Source organism: Mesoplodon densirostris, chromosome X (assembly GCF_025265405.1).
Source record: "Mesoplodon densirostris isolate mMesDen1 chromosome X, mMesDen1 primary haplotype, whole genome shotgun sequence".
In the NCBI taxonomy this organism is placed as follows: domain Eukaryota; kingdom Metazoa; phylum Chordata; class Mammalia; order Artiodactyla; family Ziphiidae; genus Mesoplodon; species Mesoplodon densirostris.
Window position 1 is genome coordinate 105,644,250 of NC_082681.1, and position 17,208 is coordinate 105,661,457.

The window sequence follows — 17,208 nt, forward strand, 5'->3', positions numbered from 1 at the left end:
AAATAAAAAAAAGATTTAAAAAAAATAAATCTACTAAAAAAAAAAAGTCGGCAGAGGACCTGAATAGACATTTCTCTGAAAAAGACATATGAGGGGCTTCCCTGGTGGCACAGTGGTTGGGAGTCCGCCTGCCGATGCAGGGGACACGGGTTCGTGTCCCGGTCTGGGAAGATCCCACATGCCGCGGAGCGGCTGGGCCCCTGAGCCATGGCCGCTGAGCCTGCGTGTCCGGAGCCTGTGCTCCGTGGCGGGAGAGGCCACAACGGTGAGAGGCCCGCGTATCGCAAAAAAAAAAAAAAAGACATATGAATGACAAACAGTATATGAAAAGGTGCTCAACGTCACTAAGCATCAGGGAAATGCAAATCAAAACCTCAATGAACTATTACTTCACACCTGTTGAAATGGTCATTTATTGAAAAAATAAGATAGCAAAGGTTGGTGAGGTTATGGAGAAAAGGGAACCTCTTATTTGCTGTTGTTGGGAATGTAAACTGATACAGCAATTAGGGAAAATATTATGAAGGCTCCTCAAAAAATTAGAAATATAACTACCTTATGACCCAGCAATCCCCCTTCTGAGTATATAACCAAAGGAAATGAAATCAGTATCTCCAAGATATATCTGCATTCCCATGTTCATTGCAGCATTATTTGCCATAGCCAAGAGTCAAAAACAATCTCAATGTTCACCAATTAATAAATACAAATAATATAGTACACACACAATGGAATATTATTCCGCCTTAAAAAAGAAGGAAATCCTGCCATTTGTGACAACATGGATGAACCTGGGGGACATTATGCTGAGTGAAACAAGCCAGACACAGAAAGACAAATAGTTCATGAATCTTATATGTGGCATATACGTGGAATCTAAAATAGTCAAACTCATAGAAGGAGAGAGTAGAATGGTGGCTGCCGGGGCAGGGAGGGGGCGGAAATTGGGAGATGTTGGTCAAAAGAGTACAAAGTTTCAGTTACTCAAGATGAGTAAATTTTGGAGATCTAATGTATAGCATGATGACTATAGTTAACAATACTATATTGTATACCTGCAGTTTGGTAAGAGGGTAAAAACAAACTGTAACAATGTGAGGTGATGAATATGTTAGTTAGCTTGATTGTGGTGATCATTACACAATGTACACATATATCCAAACAGTTGTACACCTTAAATATATACAATTCCTATTTGTCAATTATACCTCAATAAAGCTGAGGACAGAAAAAAAAATGTTGAGGATAAGATTGGGGAAGTGTGGGGCAATTATAATCTAGATATTTACTGCCACATCCCTTCAGAGCACCTTGATCTGTATTAGAAGTTCTAGTTTCCTTATGTTTTATTACATACTTTTCCTATAGTAAAAACTACATACATACATACATAAGAAACCTTACCCATACAAAAACTTCTACATGAATGTTTATAGCAGCATTCTTCACAACAGCCAAAAAGTGGAACAAATGCAAATGGCCATCAACTGATGAACGGATAAACAAAAGGTAGTATAGCCATACCATGGAATATAATTTGGCCATAAAAAGGAATGAGGTAATGATACCTATTTCAACATTGACGAATATTGAAGATATTACGCTAAATCAAAGAAACCAAAGTCCACATATTATATGATTGTATTTATATGCCATGTCAAGAACAGGGGAATTTAGAGGGATAGAAAATAGATTAGTGGTTACCAGGGGCTGAGAAATGGGGAGCAAGGGGAGTGACCACTAATGGACATTGTGTTTCTTTTTGGGGTGATGAGAATGTTGTGGAATTCGTGCTGATAGCCACACAATTCTGTGAATATACTAATTACCACTGAATTGTATACTTTAAATGTGTAAATTTTATGGTGTGTGAATTATGCTCCAATATAGCTGGTATTAAAAGAAAAGAATAATCTTACCACACTTCCAAATATTCAAAGGCTATTTGACCAGCCTGTGGAAGTCATAGTTCTCCAGTGTCCCCCACATTTCCTACATTCACTTTTTAGTAATTTGAAACTTAAAAGTGCTCGAGAAATCCAGAAACGTAGAGGGCTAAAAATTATGTTAAGAAATTAACTATCAGCTATGGGGGTTTTTTGGGGTTTTTTGGGCCAAGCCACGCAGCATGCAGGATATCTTAGTTCCCCGACCAGGGATTGAACCCATGTCCCCTGCAGTGGAAGCACAGACTCTTAACCACTGGACCACCAGGGAAGTCCCTTATGGGGTTCTTTTTTGAGTTTGAAAATTTTATACAGCATAGGGTGTTCCCAGGAGCCCCTCTCAATGTAAAAGTCCCAAATTGGTTTCAGAGATGCACAAAAGTATATATTTCTTTTTATGCCCGGAAGATTATATGCTGACCTAAATTTAAGTGGCAAATATACTTCAGGTCTGTCTTGCATTATAGAAATTAAAAACCTTTGTGAACAGAACAATTTTCATTTAATAATGAAAGGAAAGACCCTTTATTATACCCTCTTTAAATGTTCCTTTCTCAACAGTGATTCATTATCTGCTCAGCCACATATTTATCAGCTGTCACCCATGTATCTTCTCTAAACACTCAGACTCGCCCTCTACAGTCAAACTGAATTAAACTTTTCATATCATGTCCACTTAAATTGTTGGCCATCCTGCATATTTTCTCAACATAACCACTAGGAACAGCCCATCCCTAATCTACTGTTACTAATTTTATGCCTACCATATATTAAAAAACATCCTATTGCTATCATTTTCCACTATATATTTCATGCTGTAAATTTTCTCTTGTTTCCTGGGTACTTAGCCCTTTCTTAAGATAATGCTAATTCAATTGAGGTTGGATGCCACAATAGGTTCTGAAACATTTTAGCTCGCAAAAGTAAAGCATCACAAAGGATGCAGGACATATCCTTCCACATTATAAATTCACCTTAGCCTGTGTTTCCTTTGTGCTATTATTTCCCATCTTTTCTGTAGCACTGCTATTTTCAGTCTTCCACTCATTTTGCTCCTCTCACCACTTTCTTTCTCAACTTCCACCTCCACTCTCTTATCCTGGTGTGAAGAGCTTCTGCAGGAAATTGGTAATCGGTGTCTTTCAAAGTCTTTTAACACTTGGAGCTGACTGCTAAGGGAAATTGACCAAATTCCTGTGATCCTTGTCAGTTTCTCTGATCAGAGAAAATCGGCTATGTTTTGAAAGATATGCAGGTTACTGGAGAAAATGAATTATGCTGGTAGGATTAAGAGACTTAGACTAAAGTCTAAGAAACCATTAAAAAGAAAGCGTTTTGCATAATGTGGTTAACGCTTGTTATTCTGTGAAGACTAATTAGCTCTATTAAAACTGTGGGAGGAGTGTCATTCTAATGAAGCAGGAAGAGTTATACATATGAACTGCATGCATTTAAACATGTATACAGCAGTTCTTAACTGCAACTGGGAGAAAGCTTCCATCAATAACTTTATGAAACATATCACTATGCACTGGAGGAAAGGTGATAACATAAGAACCTGAGGTGAAACTGAAGGCACTCATGTTTGCTACTGTTTAGAGCAAGGCTCAGCAAACTTCTTCTGTTAATTACCAGAGAGTAAATATTTTAGGTTTTATGAAACCATACAACTCTCACAACTATTCAACTCTGCCCTTGTAGCATTAAAACATCTATAGACAATAGGCAACAAATAAGAGGGGCTACGTTCCAATAGCAGTTTACTTAAAACAAACAAACAACAACAACAACAAAAAGAAAACAGGCGGCAGGCCGCCTGTGGACCATAGTCGGCCAACCCCTGGTTTAGAGGATCTGGGAAAGAGCTGTCTGAGTAGCGAGAAAGAGCAAAGCAGACTCTGACATCCACAAGCTGTCCTGGTGCTCACAGGTGTGCTTCATCATTCAACTTTTCTGCTCTGCACCAGCAGTACAAGGCCTCGGTCAATTAAGTATCATCTGTTTCCAATTAGAAAATTCTACTGAACCTTCAAGGTCTGGCTCATATGTTACTATGATGGAAGACCTTTCTACCTGGCTGGAGTTTCTATATCACCTTGTTACAGATCTGTTTTAAGATACCTTGCATTCTTCTTGAACCGTACCTGTTTGTATGTCTTACACTTCCTAATGCATTAAAAAATTCTTACCTGGCGGAGCGTTGGCGGGAAGGAGGCGGCATAGAAGTTATCCGCCGGGCCATGAACGGGCTGCTCCTGGCCGAGGCGCCGGTCGGCGCGGGCTGCGTCCGGGCCGGGCTCCCGCCGCTACCGCGCGGCCTCATAGGTTCGCTCACCGCGCGGGGCTCGTGGCCGGAGCTGGGGCGCATCCACAGCCCACGCAGCCGCAGCCGCAGCCGCAACCAGCGGGCCCAAGCCTCCGGCGTCCGGGACCAGCCCCTGTACGCCGCCCACCTTGACCCCGCCTGCCGCGCTGCCGTAGGCGGCGGTGGGCGGACGCGTCCCTGCTGTGCCAGCTGGGGGCGCTGTACGAGTCAATCCTGAACTATTGCAAGCACCTGTGACAAGATTGGTCCTCGCTGCGCTCAGCTCCTACCCACCCGACACTGGCCTATCTGATGACGACGAGCCTCCTGATACCAGCCTGCCCCTCAACCCGCCACCCTTCACTGTGCCCCAGACGCACTATGCCCATGACCAGTGGTTGCAGGGCGCCTTCCACACCAGCCTCTGAAGAGCTGGCCTTGGGGGATGCATCCCTCAGCAAGTACTCAGACTATAGTGCCCGCTTTCCCCCCACCACCTCACCTCACAGGAGTGTAAGACCTGGGCCTCTTGGTGGCAAAACTGCCACCACCCCCTCTCTCCTGTCTTGAGTTAGCTGGCACTGGGGCGGACACCTGGGTTCCAGCCTCTGCACATGGCACTGGACCTCCACTTCTCCCACATGTGTGCACCCAAGCTTGAACAACCTTCGGCAGCTCTGCGGTTGGGATGAGTTCCTGGTTCCCACCCCCTTTTCACCTTTTGCTGCTATCAGCAGCCGCTGGCTCAGGTGCATCCCATCTCTGGTCCCTGGGTTCTACTGCCCTAGACAAGGGCTCCAGGACCCATTCCTGCATCTACCCTCGTGTGGGAGGGCCAAAGCTCCATGCTGGATATTTAAGTTTAGGGGCCAACCTTCTGGGCACATAGGTAAATAAATATTCTCTCAGAAAAAAAAAAAAATTCCTTAGAAGCAGCAACTATGTTTTGTACTTTACGTTCCCTACAGTGTCAAATGCTTTTCCTGGCATATGAAAGACACTTAACAAATAATTATGGGTATTGTATAGGTACCAATACAAAAGTATTCATAACTAGGTCACAAAAGAGATAAAATTTATAAACACTGGTACAACAAATGTAGCTTTTAATCCTCTGCATGGCTTTTTAGCCAACCTTAAAATATTTGAAGCATGTGAAAGCACAGAATGATTATCTTACCTGCATATATCCTTCATCTATCTTGCCCTTTTGAGGATCAATTTTAAAATGTGCAGTTTTTTTAAAGCGGTACATCACAGGAAGTGATTTGGATCGATTTTGCATAATACACTGAATCTCTGAATGTCCACCCATGAAACAAGGTGCAAAATTAAGGACCCTTCCTGGATCAAACTGTAATAAGACAGGAAGTCCTGAGCCTGTTAGGGCTAATTCTACTTTCTGAAATCGATCACCTGTAAAAGCAATAATAGCTTTTTAACATTAAAAGTGTTTTGGGACGCCAGAATATATTTGCTCAGTCCAAATAGTGTCATCTGAAAGACTTGATGAGACATGGGTAGCTCATTCAATCTTTCATTCAATAAAGTTATTGAGTGCCAGGGCCTTCTTTGTGCCAGGGACTTTTCTAGGCCTTGGGGGTACAGCAGTGAATAAAATAGACAATGTCCTTGCTCTCATGGGTTTTACATTCTAGTGAGGTGACACTGAGAATACAATAAATAGATAAGGTAGAGTAAGACAGCGTACAATGTCTTGGGGCTGCTCATTTACATGGGGAAGTCCCCAAAGGCCTCTCTGATAGGGAGACGTGTGAGCAAAGATATAAGGGACTCTGGAAGCAAATCATGTGAAAAAAACAGAAAAAAAGTGTATTCTAAACAGAGAAAACAGCAAGTACAGAGACTCTAAGGTAGGAATGGCTTGGCATGCTCAAAAAAACCCCACAGGAACGAAGTATGGCTGCAGAAGAGCAGTAGAAGAATGGTGAGAAATGATCAGACCTAAGATATACTTTTGAGGGTCCAGTTAACAAAATTTGCTGACGGATTGCATGTAGAATAGGAGATTGAACACGATAATGATAATGCTAAGGTTTTTGGCATAAGCAACTGAAGTGATGGAATTTCCATTTCTTGAGACAGGAAAGACTTCAGGAGATATAGGTTATAGGGAAACCAATAGTTCTTTTTTTGGACATGTTAAGTTTGAGATGTCTAGTAGACATCCAAGTGGAAATGCCTTAATAGGTCACTTAATATATTTGTAACCTTAGAGTGAAGATGAAGGAAGAAGGATTGGAGTTTTGAGGGGAGAAGAGAAGCTGTGTGATACTAATCTCAAATCGAAAGAAAGTGAATGCACACAGGAACACAGCAGGAATGGCGAACACCAGGACTCGGTTGGGATTAGTGGTTATAGATATAAAGTGAAACCTCACAGCCTGGTTTTGTGTTTTTCGCCAGCACAACTAGCTTCCCAGGTGCAGCGCTAGAGTATGCTAAGAGTTGAATTTAAGCAGATTAGAGGTTTTCCACTCAGCCAAAATGGGAGTTGAGCCAAGAGATTTACATATACTTGGGAAAAGGTGATTAAAATAATGGATGGTGGAATATAAGCTGAGCAATAACATAAATATGAAGTTTTGGAGATACTAGAAAGAAGCTAGTACCTATGAATTGTGAGCTCTAATTGAGTGAAAGAACTGTTTTTCAGAGAAAGCAATGTAACTAGAATCCCATAGACAGAGTTGATATTTCTTCACTCTTGGTCTTACTAGCCAATCCTAGACTCTAAGCAAAACCTAGCATCTGTATCTCTAGCCAGTGAAAACTAGATTAACTTGCAAGCCTAGAATAAATGTTCTGTCTATGATCAGCAGACAGAGCTCCATATCACCAACCACGGCATAAACAGTAACAGAGCAATCAATTTCTGCCCTAGGAACACAGTTCAACTCTGCTCAATGACATCACTTGTACCAACATGTAAATCTTCTAGACTCTTGACTTGCCATGGCTCATCTTTCTGGATTTCATCTCTCATCTGCCTATATTTTTCTCTTTGATCTTTCTTGCTAAACTGAAGTCCAATTCCATTTTCCTCACTGCAACGCATCCAACATTACCCAAAAATGTAAAAAGTGCCTTGCATCTTTATGTGTGGCCTGCAAAGCACATGCACTTATCAATATCCTATAGCAGGATATTACACTCTATTTACTAGAGCTCTAGTAAATAGGGTGACTAGTAAATTAAGTGACTGTCACTTTATATAGATTCTAAGATAGCAAAAGGTTTGGTAAAGATAAAATAGGTCATTTGTTCCCATATTAATCTCTAAGAGAAAACCTAGGCTTACAAAGAAAAGAAGGCAGGTTTTTTTTTCTTTTTTTATTCCCTTAACTCTACATCATCATGTTTATCTAATGTTATTTTAAAATAATAAAGTTGGGACTTCCCTGGTGGCGCAGTGGTTAAGAATCTGCCTGTCAATGCAGGGGACACGGGTTCGAGCCCTGGTCCGGGAAGATCCCATAAGTCGCAGAGCAACTAAGCCCATGTGCCACAACTACTGAGCCTGCACTCTAGAGCCCGCGAGCCACAACTATTGAGCCCATGTGCCACAGCTACTGAAGCCCGTGCGCCTAGAGCCCATGCTCCGCAACAAGAGAAGCCACCGCAATGAGAAGCCCGCACACAGCAACGAAGAGTAGCCCCCGCCCGCTGCAACTAGAGGAAGCCCGTGTGCAGCAACCAAGACCCAATGCAGCCAAAACTAACTAACTAAATAAATAAATATTTTTTTAAAAAATAATAAAATAAAATAATAAAATCATCTAAATTCTAACTTGGAAAATTATCATGTAAATGATGCTGAGGCTGACTTTTCCCAACGTGCCACATAAGACGTGTTAAGGTCTCTCAAATGTTTGCATTTTTATTCTAGTCCAGAATTATATATTTTTATTAAACTGCCTCTACAAATATTGCTGTCCAAACTTTTAAACAATTTAAACAGCTATAAATTTGATGATAATGTTCATTTCGTACTTACTTTTGATGGTTTTATTGTTATCATCTCTCAAAAATCCATCTTTACTTCCTACAGACTCAAATCTCAAAAAGAGAGCATAGTCTTGCCTGTGTGAAGGATCATCCTTTTGACCATTAATGATTCGCCTGTAAAAAATCACAATCAGTTATTTCTAAAGCAAAGATGATAACTTTATTATCTCTCAAAAGGGAATTTCAACCCAATACTTAAATCTATAAAAACAGATGAAATTCAGGAATAAAAAGGTAACTGTGATCCATTTTCCAAAATTACTGCACAAGACATTGAGACTTGCCAAAAAGAAGGTCATACTCATATTATGTGAAGATCCAAAAAATGACTTCATGATGATATTTGTAAGATAAGAGGAACTTAAATATACTAAGTTGTCAAGGTCTTGCCTCCAACGCCACTTTCTATGTAAAGGATTTTCTTTCCAGGGAAACTTCATTGCTAGCTAAGGTCTCTGTTCAATTCTCTACAATAGTCCTTCTTACACCAGGGTGAAACTGCGAACCTCTCATACGTACCTGTCTCCTCCCATGGACTAAGCACATATTGCTAGCCACATTCTTGTTAGAGGAGAGCAAGTAATTTGGAGAATAAGATTTGGTAACAGCCAAATCTTGGCAGAGGAGGAAAGCAAAGGAAAGATGAGAAGAAGGGAAGTAGGACCAAAGACAGAGATGGGTTACATCACAGGCTTGTGCACTGGCAATCTTTACTTGCCTTACCTAGAGCTCAGCTTTTTAGCAGCGGATGCTCAAACATACACACAAAAGGCTGATGTGAAATATTACATAGGAAACAAAGTAGCATAGTGAGAACATCTTTAACTAAGACTACAAATCATATTTATTCCTATGTGTTCATGCTAGACTCTCAAATAAAATGAACATGTTGCCATGAAAAGAATATTTAGAATTTCAAAGATTGTGTATTAAACAGAATCTTACAGATTCACCAAAGAAGTTTCCTGCATGAAGAGATGATTAATAAGGCAATTATAGGTGGTACAAATAGAACAATTACTTGATTTACTACCCTCCTTAAATTAAACCACAACTCAGTCTTCATCAGACAGTTGGTATCACCAAGTGACCCTGTTGCCACAGAGAGAAGTACATTAAACATTGCCTTCTTACAAACAAGGGTAAACATACTGACAATTGGATCGGTTATTGTCACACACTGCAACCTCTCAAGTGTAGCTGAAATTGCTACTATATATTTAAAACAGCATTGCCAAGGGCTTCCCTGGTGGCGCAGCGGTTGAGAGTCCGCCTGCCGATGCAGGGGACACAGGTTCGTGCCCCGGTCCGGGAAGATCCCACATGCCACGGAGCGGCTGGGCCCGTGAGCCGTGGCCGCTGAGCCTGCGCGTCTGGAGCCTGTGCTCCGCAATGGGAGAGGCCACAACAGTGAGAGGCCTGCGTACCGCAAAAAAAAAAAAAAAAAAAAAACAGCATTGCCAAATATATTTTCAAACTAAATAATCAAACCAAGTACAGGGAAAAATATACATTGGCAAAAGTCCTAAACATCTGTATGAGTTTCAGCAAGCAAGTGTGGTTGATCCCAGCAGATGCTATAGGCTTAATATTCCTGATACTCAGTAAGCATTTGGCCCTGGCAGGAGCACTGCATCCTCTTTGGAGGCATCTAGAACATACTGCATGCCCCTGGCCATCACCTGACTATTTCTGCAGGGACAACAAGGTCTTGGTTGAACAGATTGGTTTGCGGCCAAAATCCAAAGCAACCCAAAAATTCCATCACCTCATTTCCACAAGGTCTGGAGAGATTTTTAATTTAAAATGAAGTATTTAGAAACATTTTTAAATATTGTAAATAATATTAACCATGTTAGAAATATTTAGAACCATAATAAGAAAAACCCAATTTGTGCCTTCTGCCAAGTTTGTTTGTTTTTTTTAATAAATTTATTTATTTTATTTATTTATTTTTGGCTGTGTTGGGTCTTCGTTGCTGCGCACGGGCTTTCCCTGGTTGCGGTGAGCAGGTGCTACTCTTCATTGTGGTGCGTGGGCTTCACATTGCGGTGGCCTCTCCTGTTGCAGAGCACAGGCTCTAGGCACGCGGGCTTCAGCAGTTGTGGCATGCGGGCTCAGTAGTTGTGGCTCACAGTCTCTAGAGCGCAGGCTCAGCAGCTGTGGCAGCCTCGCTGCTCTGTGGCATGTGGGATCTTCCCAGACCAGGGCTCTAACCCGTGTCCCCTGTATTGGCGGGCGGATTCTCAACCACTGCACCACCAGGGAAGCCCACCAAGTTTTACTATTAAAATCAATCTGATGAATGTATGGTGAATATACTTTCCATTAATAAGTAACATCATAATGGAATTAATTTTTGCTTACTTTGGGCTGAAACAAAATGTAATTAAAATCTTTTGATAAGGTTGTAACCTCCCTTCATTAGGAACATAGGAGATAAATGTGGTAATATCTATGTTCTTTATTTTCCTTAAGTAGGTTAGATTATTTAAAGCAACATCTGTTCTTTGTTGAACATTTGTACCCTGTAATATAAAATCAGAAATAAAAGAGTATTCAGGCAAAACACAAACAAAATAAAATCTTTTAAGATGAGGTCATAAAATAATTATTGAAATTCCAGAGTCTAGATATAGAGAATATGTATGTTTTAAAAGTAACGTACATCAATTTGATCAAGGCACCTCATAAAATTAAAAGAACTATTGAAAAATTGATAAGAACAGATATAGATTACTATCAATGTCAGCCGAATTTACTGAACTTTTTTAGGTCACCCTTGGAGACGCATGAAATGAAATCATATCTATCTTCATGTTAAAACATATTTAGAAAAATTAAACAGCTTGTTGGTTATTAGTAAGTTACACTACTTACTTACCAATTCTTCTCCAACAGAATCATCTTGCGTTATGGCTACCCAATTTATAGGTTCTGGGCTATTATTGTATAGAAGTGCATGTTCAATCTTTGACATTCCAAAGAAAACAGGACCAAAGCTTATGCTTTCCAACGTTTTATCATTACTCATGTTTAACAATTCAATCATCTGCTCAACAACATGAGCTTTGATATTCAAGAATATGTCTGGGCGATCTCGCAAACTCACTCTACAAGATAATGAATTATACATACATATTTTAATTAGAATTCTATATATTTTATTTTTCTCCTAAATGTTTATATAAACAGAAATTTTATAAAATCACATAATAATTAAAATTCAAAGGCCTAAGAGCAGTTCCTTTCACATATGTGCCAGAGATTGTCATATCCTTCTGTCTGTCTGAATCTGCAAAGTAGAATAGCATATGTGCAACCTAATTCATTGTCTCCAGGAAACAACAAAGATGGAAAACAACTGCATGAATTGACCCCAAAAATCACTTACTGATATTTCCATATCACCAATGATTTACATGGTCACCTCTAGTTCTAGAATTCTGAGATTCTTTTCTCATCCCATTCCCCCAAGTCCAACAGCCAACTTCATCCCCATCCTAATAACCCAATTCCCTACAAAGTAAAGTATCTCAGCAAAACTCCACTTCTTTGCTGAAATGAATATCCTCCCTCATAAAACTTCACTTTCCAGACTAATTTGAATTCACTGTTGCAACTTCCCTCCATCCCGCATTTATCCCTCTCTGGCATAAATGCAATCCTTTTGAATCTCACTCTGTCAGATACCACAGATCACTGACCAATTCACAGCCATCACCAAAGTCCTTAACTTTGTATCTCTGTGTATCTCTGTCACATTGGGCATGGTTGATACCATCTCTTTCCACATCTCCCCTCCCTTAGCTTTCTTGACACCATACTTTCACGGCTTTCCTTCTAACTTATTTAGACTCTGCCTTCTCATTCTTCTAAGACTTGGATATTTTGTAAATTCTATGAATAATGCTATTTCTCTCCTACTTTTTTTTATACTCTACCCTCCTTCTCAAAGTTATTTTCGACATTTCATGCTTCATCTACATCTTATGAACTGACGACTCTCAAACCAATATACCTAGACCAAATTTTTTTCTGGGACTCAAGATAAGTAAATCTAATAGGTTCCACAGGATTCTGCAAAGCAAATCAATTCCAGCATTCCAAAACAGAACTCAAGATCTTCTCTCACAGACCTGAACCTCCTCTTACCTTCCCTTTCTATAACCAGTCACTAAATGTAGTCAAATCTACCTCCATAACATATCTCCAATCTGCACACTTCTCTCCCTCCATACTCCCAATTTGTACCTTAAATGAGGCCTTCATTATTTCTCTTCTGCTTTACTATTAGAATTTCTAGTCAGGCTATCCACTCCACATCTGTACTCCTCAATTTTGTACACTGCTATCAACATGACCTTTCTAAAATGCAAACTAATCAAGACACTCCCATCTTAAAACCTTCCTGAGATTCCACTGCCTTTACAATAGAACCTAAGCTCCTATCGGGGCTCACAACTGTTTCTCTAACGTTTTTTAAATTGTGACCTTCAGTTAGAAATGCATTTTACATTACAATGCAGGACAAACACACACACACACACACACACACACACACGAAACAAATTTTACAAAACGCCACTTGCCCTTACCATGTGAGATGCATTCTGATGTTTTCAATTTCATTGTTTTAATACTGGTGGTGACCCATTATAGTGACTGCACATTCTGCTAATGAACTGAGATATATAGCATTAAAAAATGCTGTCCTGGGCTTCCCTGGTGGCGCAGTGGTTGAGAGTCTGCCTGCCGACGCAGGGGACACGGGTTCGTGCCCCGGTCTGGGAAGATCCCACATGCTGCGGAGCGGCTGGGCCCGTGAGCCATGGCTGCTGAGCCTGTGCATCGGAGCCTGTGCTCCACAAAGGGAGAGGCCACAACGGTGAGAGGCCCGAGTACCGAAAAAAAAAAAAAAAGAATGAACAACCCCTAACAAAAGAACGTTGCTCAATCTTTTAAATATATTAAAACAGTGAGCTCACAAACATTACTGTGTCTTATGTAACTTTAATATCATTAGTAATAATGAAATATTTGACTGGTTTTTTAATTGCTAACAACAGGAGCAAGAACATCATCCTAGGAGAACGGTGTCATTGAAGAATTTTTGTCATCAAATTTTCATTTCTTTTTAGATGTGAAACTGGCTGATGTGTGGAGAATGAACTAGAAGGAGATAAGAGGTGACTCCAGACAAATAAATTAGGTTGATGTAATTATAAGGCAAGAGAAGATTATGGACTGTTGTAAAAAAGTGACAATGGGACAGAGAAAAGTAGGATTACTCACACTATAAGGAAGTGAACAGACAGGATTTAATAGTTGACTGAGTAAGGGGGTAGAGGGTGAAAAGGAGGGAGGTGTCAAGGACTTGCCAAATTTCTGACTTGGCCATATACACGGTGGTGACATTCAATGAAAAACAGAAAAGGAGAAGTTTGGGGGAGACATTGAGGAGTTTAGTTTTAGACGTGTTAACTTTGAAAAACCTGAAGGAAATGCAGAGTCTTGTACAGACTTCAGTGAAGTAACAGGAATGGAAGTGATTGCCTAGGGAGAGCAGGGTGACTGAGGAAACATGAGGGTCTATGACAAATCCTAAGGAACACTCACTTCTAATGTACTGAAAAAAGGGACAGCAGTCCACAAAAGAGAATTAAGGAGAAGGGAGAAGAAGAATTCTAACATCAATAATGAATATTTACTGAACACTTAATATATGTCAGAGAGTGTGCTAAGCATTTTATTAATCATCACCACAATTATAGGAGGAAGGCGCTATGTTTATCTTTAATGTATAACGGAGGCAATGAATGTTCGGGAAGTGTAAATTCCTTGCCTGAGGTCTCCCAGCCAGTTAATGTTGTAACCAAGATTTGGGACCTGGAACACCTCACTCCAGGTCAAATCAATTAAATAAAGGCTTATTGAATTCCTGGTATATGCCTAACATTGTGTTATGCATGAAAAGTATGTTGAGATTTCATGACATCAGTTTCCATGAAAACAAAACAAAAAAATGCATTGACAATAAGCAGTGGGTGCTTCTCTGGGTAGTTAGAGAGGATTCTAAGGACCACTCCTGGGTCTGGTCCAATTTAGCAAATTTTCTGGTTTACAGATGATGCCAGGCTTTTCTAGACAGTGATGTAGAGAGATGATGCTGATGATCAGGGGAAGGAGGACAGCAGACATTAAGAGCAAGAGAAAGGTCATATATTTGGGGCAAAATAACCCCCCAAAACCTAAAGGAGTCCTAAGGTAGCTGTTCAAACCCAGAAATGGTGTGTAAAGATCACACTAGAGACTTTAAAGACTATTCTACATCGTAACACAGTAGTAGAAAAAGTACCCAAAGATTCAAGAGGAGAAGAGGGAAATGTGTGCAATTCAAGGCATGCTAAAATAATGTTTTTTCAATCTTCAATGATAAAAACTGAGAAACAATAAAGACATAAAAGAGAACAAGGAGTTCCCCAGCTCACAAAACACTAATATTAGAAACATCTTAAAGATTAAACCATGTCTTTTCAAGATGAAAAGACAAGCACTACTTTGTAAATTTAGGAAACATTCTTATAAGGGGCAAGACAACAAAATGTATTCAACAACTTTCAGCTAAATCTAGGGATGGTTACTCCATAATAGACTATTAAAATAAAACATCATGAAGTTGTTACGTAAACTCTGGCTTCTATAAAACTGAAGATAATAACTTCAGTGACACTACCAGAGAGAGAAAACAAAGCTATACAAATCATGAATCTGCTGAATGTGGCTTTTTAATGTCCTCTTAAGTGCACATATACGTTTGTAAACACTTGATCTTTGACTCTAAAACTATAAAATATTTGTCACATAAAATCCTTTTTGAAAATTTTATTAAAATCATCTTTGGTTGCTGAATCTATTTTCTGCCTAAGTGTTTTTCTTCATGAAAATACATTATAATTCTCATGAATATTTATATGTTGTGCTTGTGGGTAATGAGGACTTTATGACACTTTATGGGCACTTGCTACTGTGAATATAAAACATACTATCAGTTTTGGTAAGGGTGGAAAAAATAATATCATTCAACTCCAGAAATGAGGGACAAAGTCAGCACTAAGAAAATGTGTTTCATTGATAACAATTTGTTTCAGTTAGTAAGAGTAATTAACATTTCATAATACTCAATTATAATTTACCAATATAGTATTAACTACAAATACTATGCACACACAAAATATTAATACAATACTAAAAGTCAATGTGGATTACTTTTCCTAAAATGTAGGGACTCAGGTCCACACATATACTTTTATTAAGTAAAATAATATTAAATATTCAATTAAAATTAAAATTATGTATTTTTTACTTACAGAGAGTTTTTTTTTTTTTTTTTTTTGCAGTACGTGGGCCTCTCACTGCTGTGGCCTCTCCCGCTGCGGAGCACAGGCTCCGGATGCGCAGGCTCAGCGGCCATGGCTCACGGGCCCAGCCGCTCCGCGGCATGTGGGATCCTCCCAGACCGGGGCACGAACCCACGTCCCCTGCATCGGCAGGCGGACTCTCAACCACTGCGCCACCAGGGAAGCCCTACAGAGAGTTTTTATAAGTAATAAAACTGTACAATTTGGTGAGATTTTAGAATAAAGAGAGGATATGATCAAAACTTTAAAGGTTTTGGAATGGACAACAGTTAAGAGAGATTTTGGAAAGTAAAAGAATACAAATAAAAATTCTCTCAATTACATATCACTGCTCTATAACCAGACAATCTAAAGGACCATACAGCCCATAGTCAATCACCATAAGAGAGTTCATCCTTAACACTGGAGTCAGACCACAAATGAGCCTAATATTCCACAGTCTGACAGGCATCAGAAATTCAGCCATTTAAAAATCAAAGCATGGAAAGTGAGATGAATAACATTCAGTGAGTAACAACTATCAGTTTTATTTGTTCATATCCCAGAAGAAATCAGTAAAGTGACAGACTGCCTTTGTCTTAATAATTCCCACTGCTCATTCAAGCAACCCCAAAGAACGTCCTCACTTACTGTAAAACGGGTTTGGATTTAAGACCTGTTTTATGTATCCAACAAGCAGTCTCAGAGAGAAATGCCCTCCCTGTCTGGAGCTAGTCCTCATCTCAGCTTGGGGAAAATGTTAGTCTTATCATCCCAGATGCTGACCATCCAATCAACTGAATGACAGGATAAGTGATTTTATGTCTACAGTATATCATCAATGAAGAGTGTGCATACACACATGCGTGTGCACACACACACATAGTCACAGGCACACCTATGCCTTTATGGAAACTCTTAGGTCACAGTAAGAATGTCTAGAAATAATCCAGTATGGAGAAGAGAGAAGCAGTTTTCCTTTCAACAAAATGTTAGTAAGAGCCTTCTAGGGATCATCATGTGAATTCAAAGTTGAATATGATCGAGAAAAAGAACAAATAGTTACTGAGTGCTTGTGATAAGTACCATATTACAACCTTAAGTACATACATAATTAAGCACAGTATATTTTATTAGCCAGTTTATAAATGAGGAATCTGAAGTTCAATGTCCTTAAAGATACTTGCCCCAGATCACACAGCTAGTAAGGCACTGTGTCCTGATTCTATCACTGGAAAGCTCTAAGGACTATGTCACTTCCATGACACCACCTTGCCTTCTATCCTCAGGGATATCATCAGTCATCTGAGAGTCAGGTTGTATTAATAAGAATCATAAGGTTGTAGATTCATCTTTCCTGATATTACCTATAGTCTTTTACAGTGATCCTACTTAAGGACCTTCAGTTTTGAGCTTTTTCAAATAACATAATTTTTTTGGAGGGGTAGGGTGAATCAGAGAATCCATTAATTGCAGAAGGTATATATTTCAAACAGTACCAATTTTCTTCCAAAAGTGTAAGTTAATT

General features: G+C 39.6%; 1 protein-coding gene and 1 pseudogene across 1 annotated transcript in view; one reads left to right on the forward strand and one right to left on the reverse strand.

Annotated features, from left to right (window-relative positions):
• Window positions 1–17,208, reverse strand: part of CFAP47 (cilia and flagella associated protein 47) — a 299,411-nt gene that overhangs the window by 274,371 nt on the left and 7,832 nt on the right. The window contains 5 exon segments of the mRNA XM_060086541.1: window positions 5,432–5,667; window positions 8,270–8,394; window positions 10,648–10,808; window positions 11,165–11,393; window positions 16,332–16,356. Of these exon segments, the coding sequence (XP_059942524.1) occupies window positions 5,432–5,667; window positions 8,270–8,394; window positions 10,648–10,808; window positions 11,165–11,393; window positions 16,332–16,356 (776 nt within the window).
• Window positions 4,187–4,679, forward strand: LOC132482678 (leucine repeat adapter protein 25-like; annotated as a pseudogene).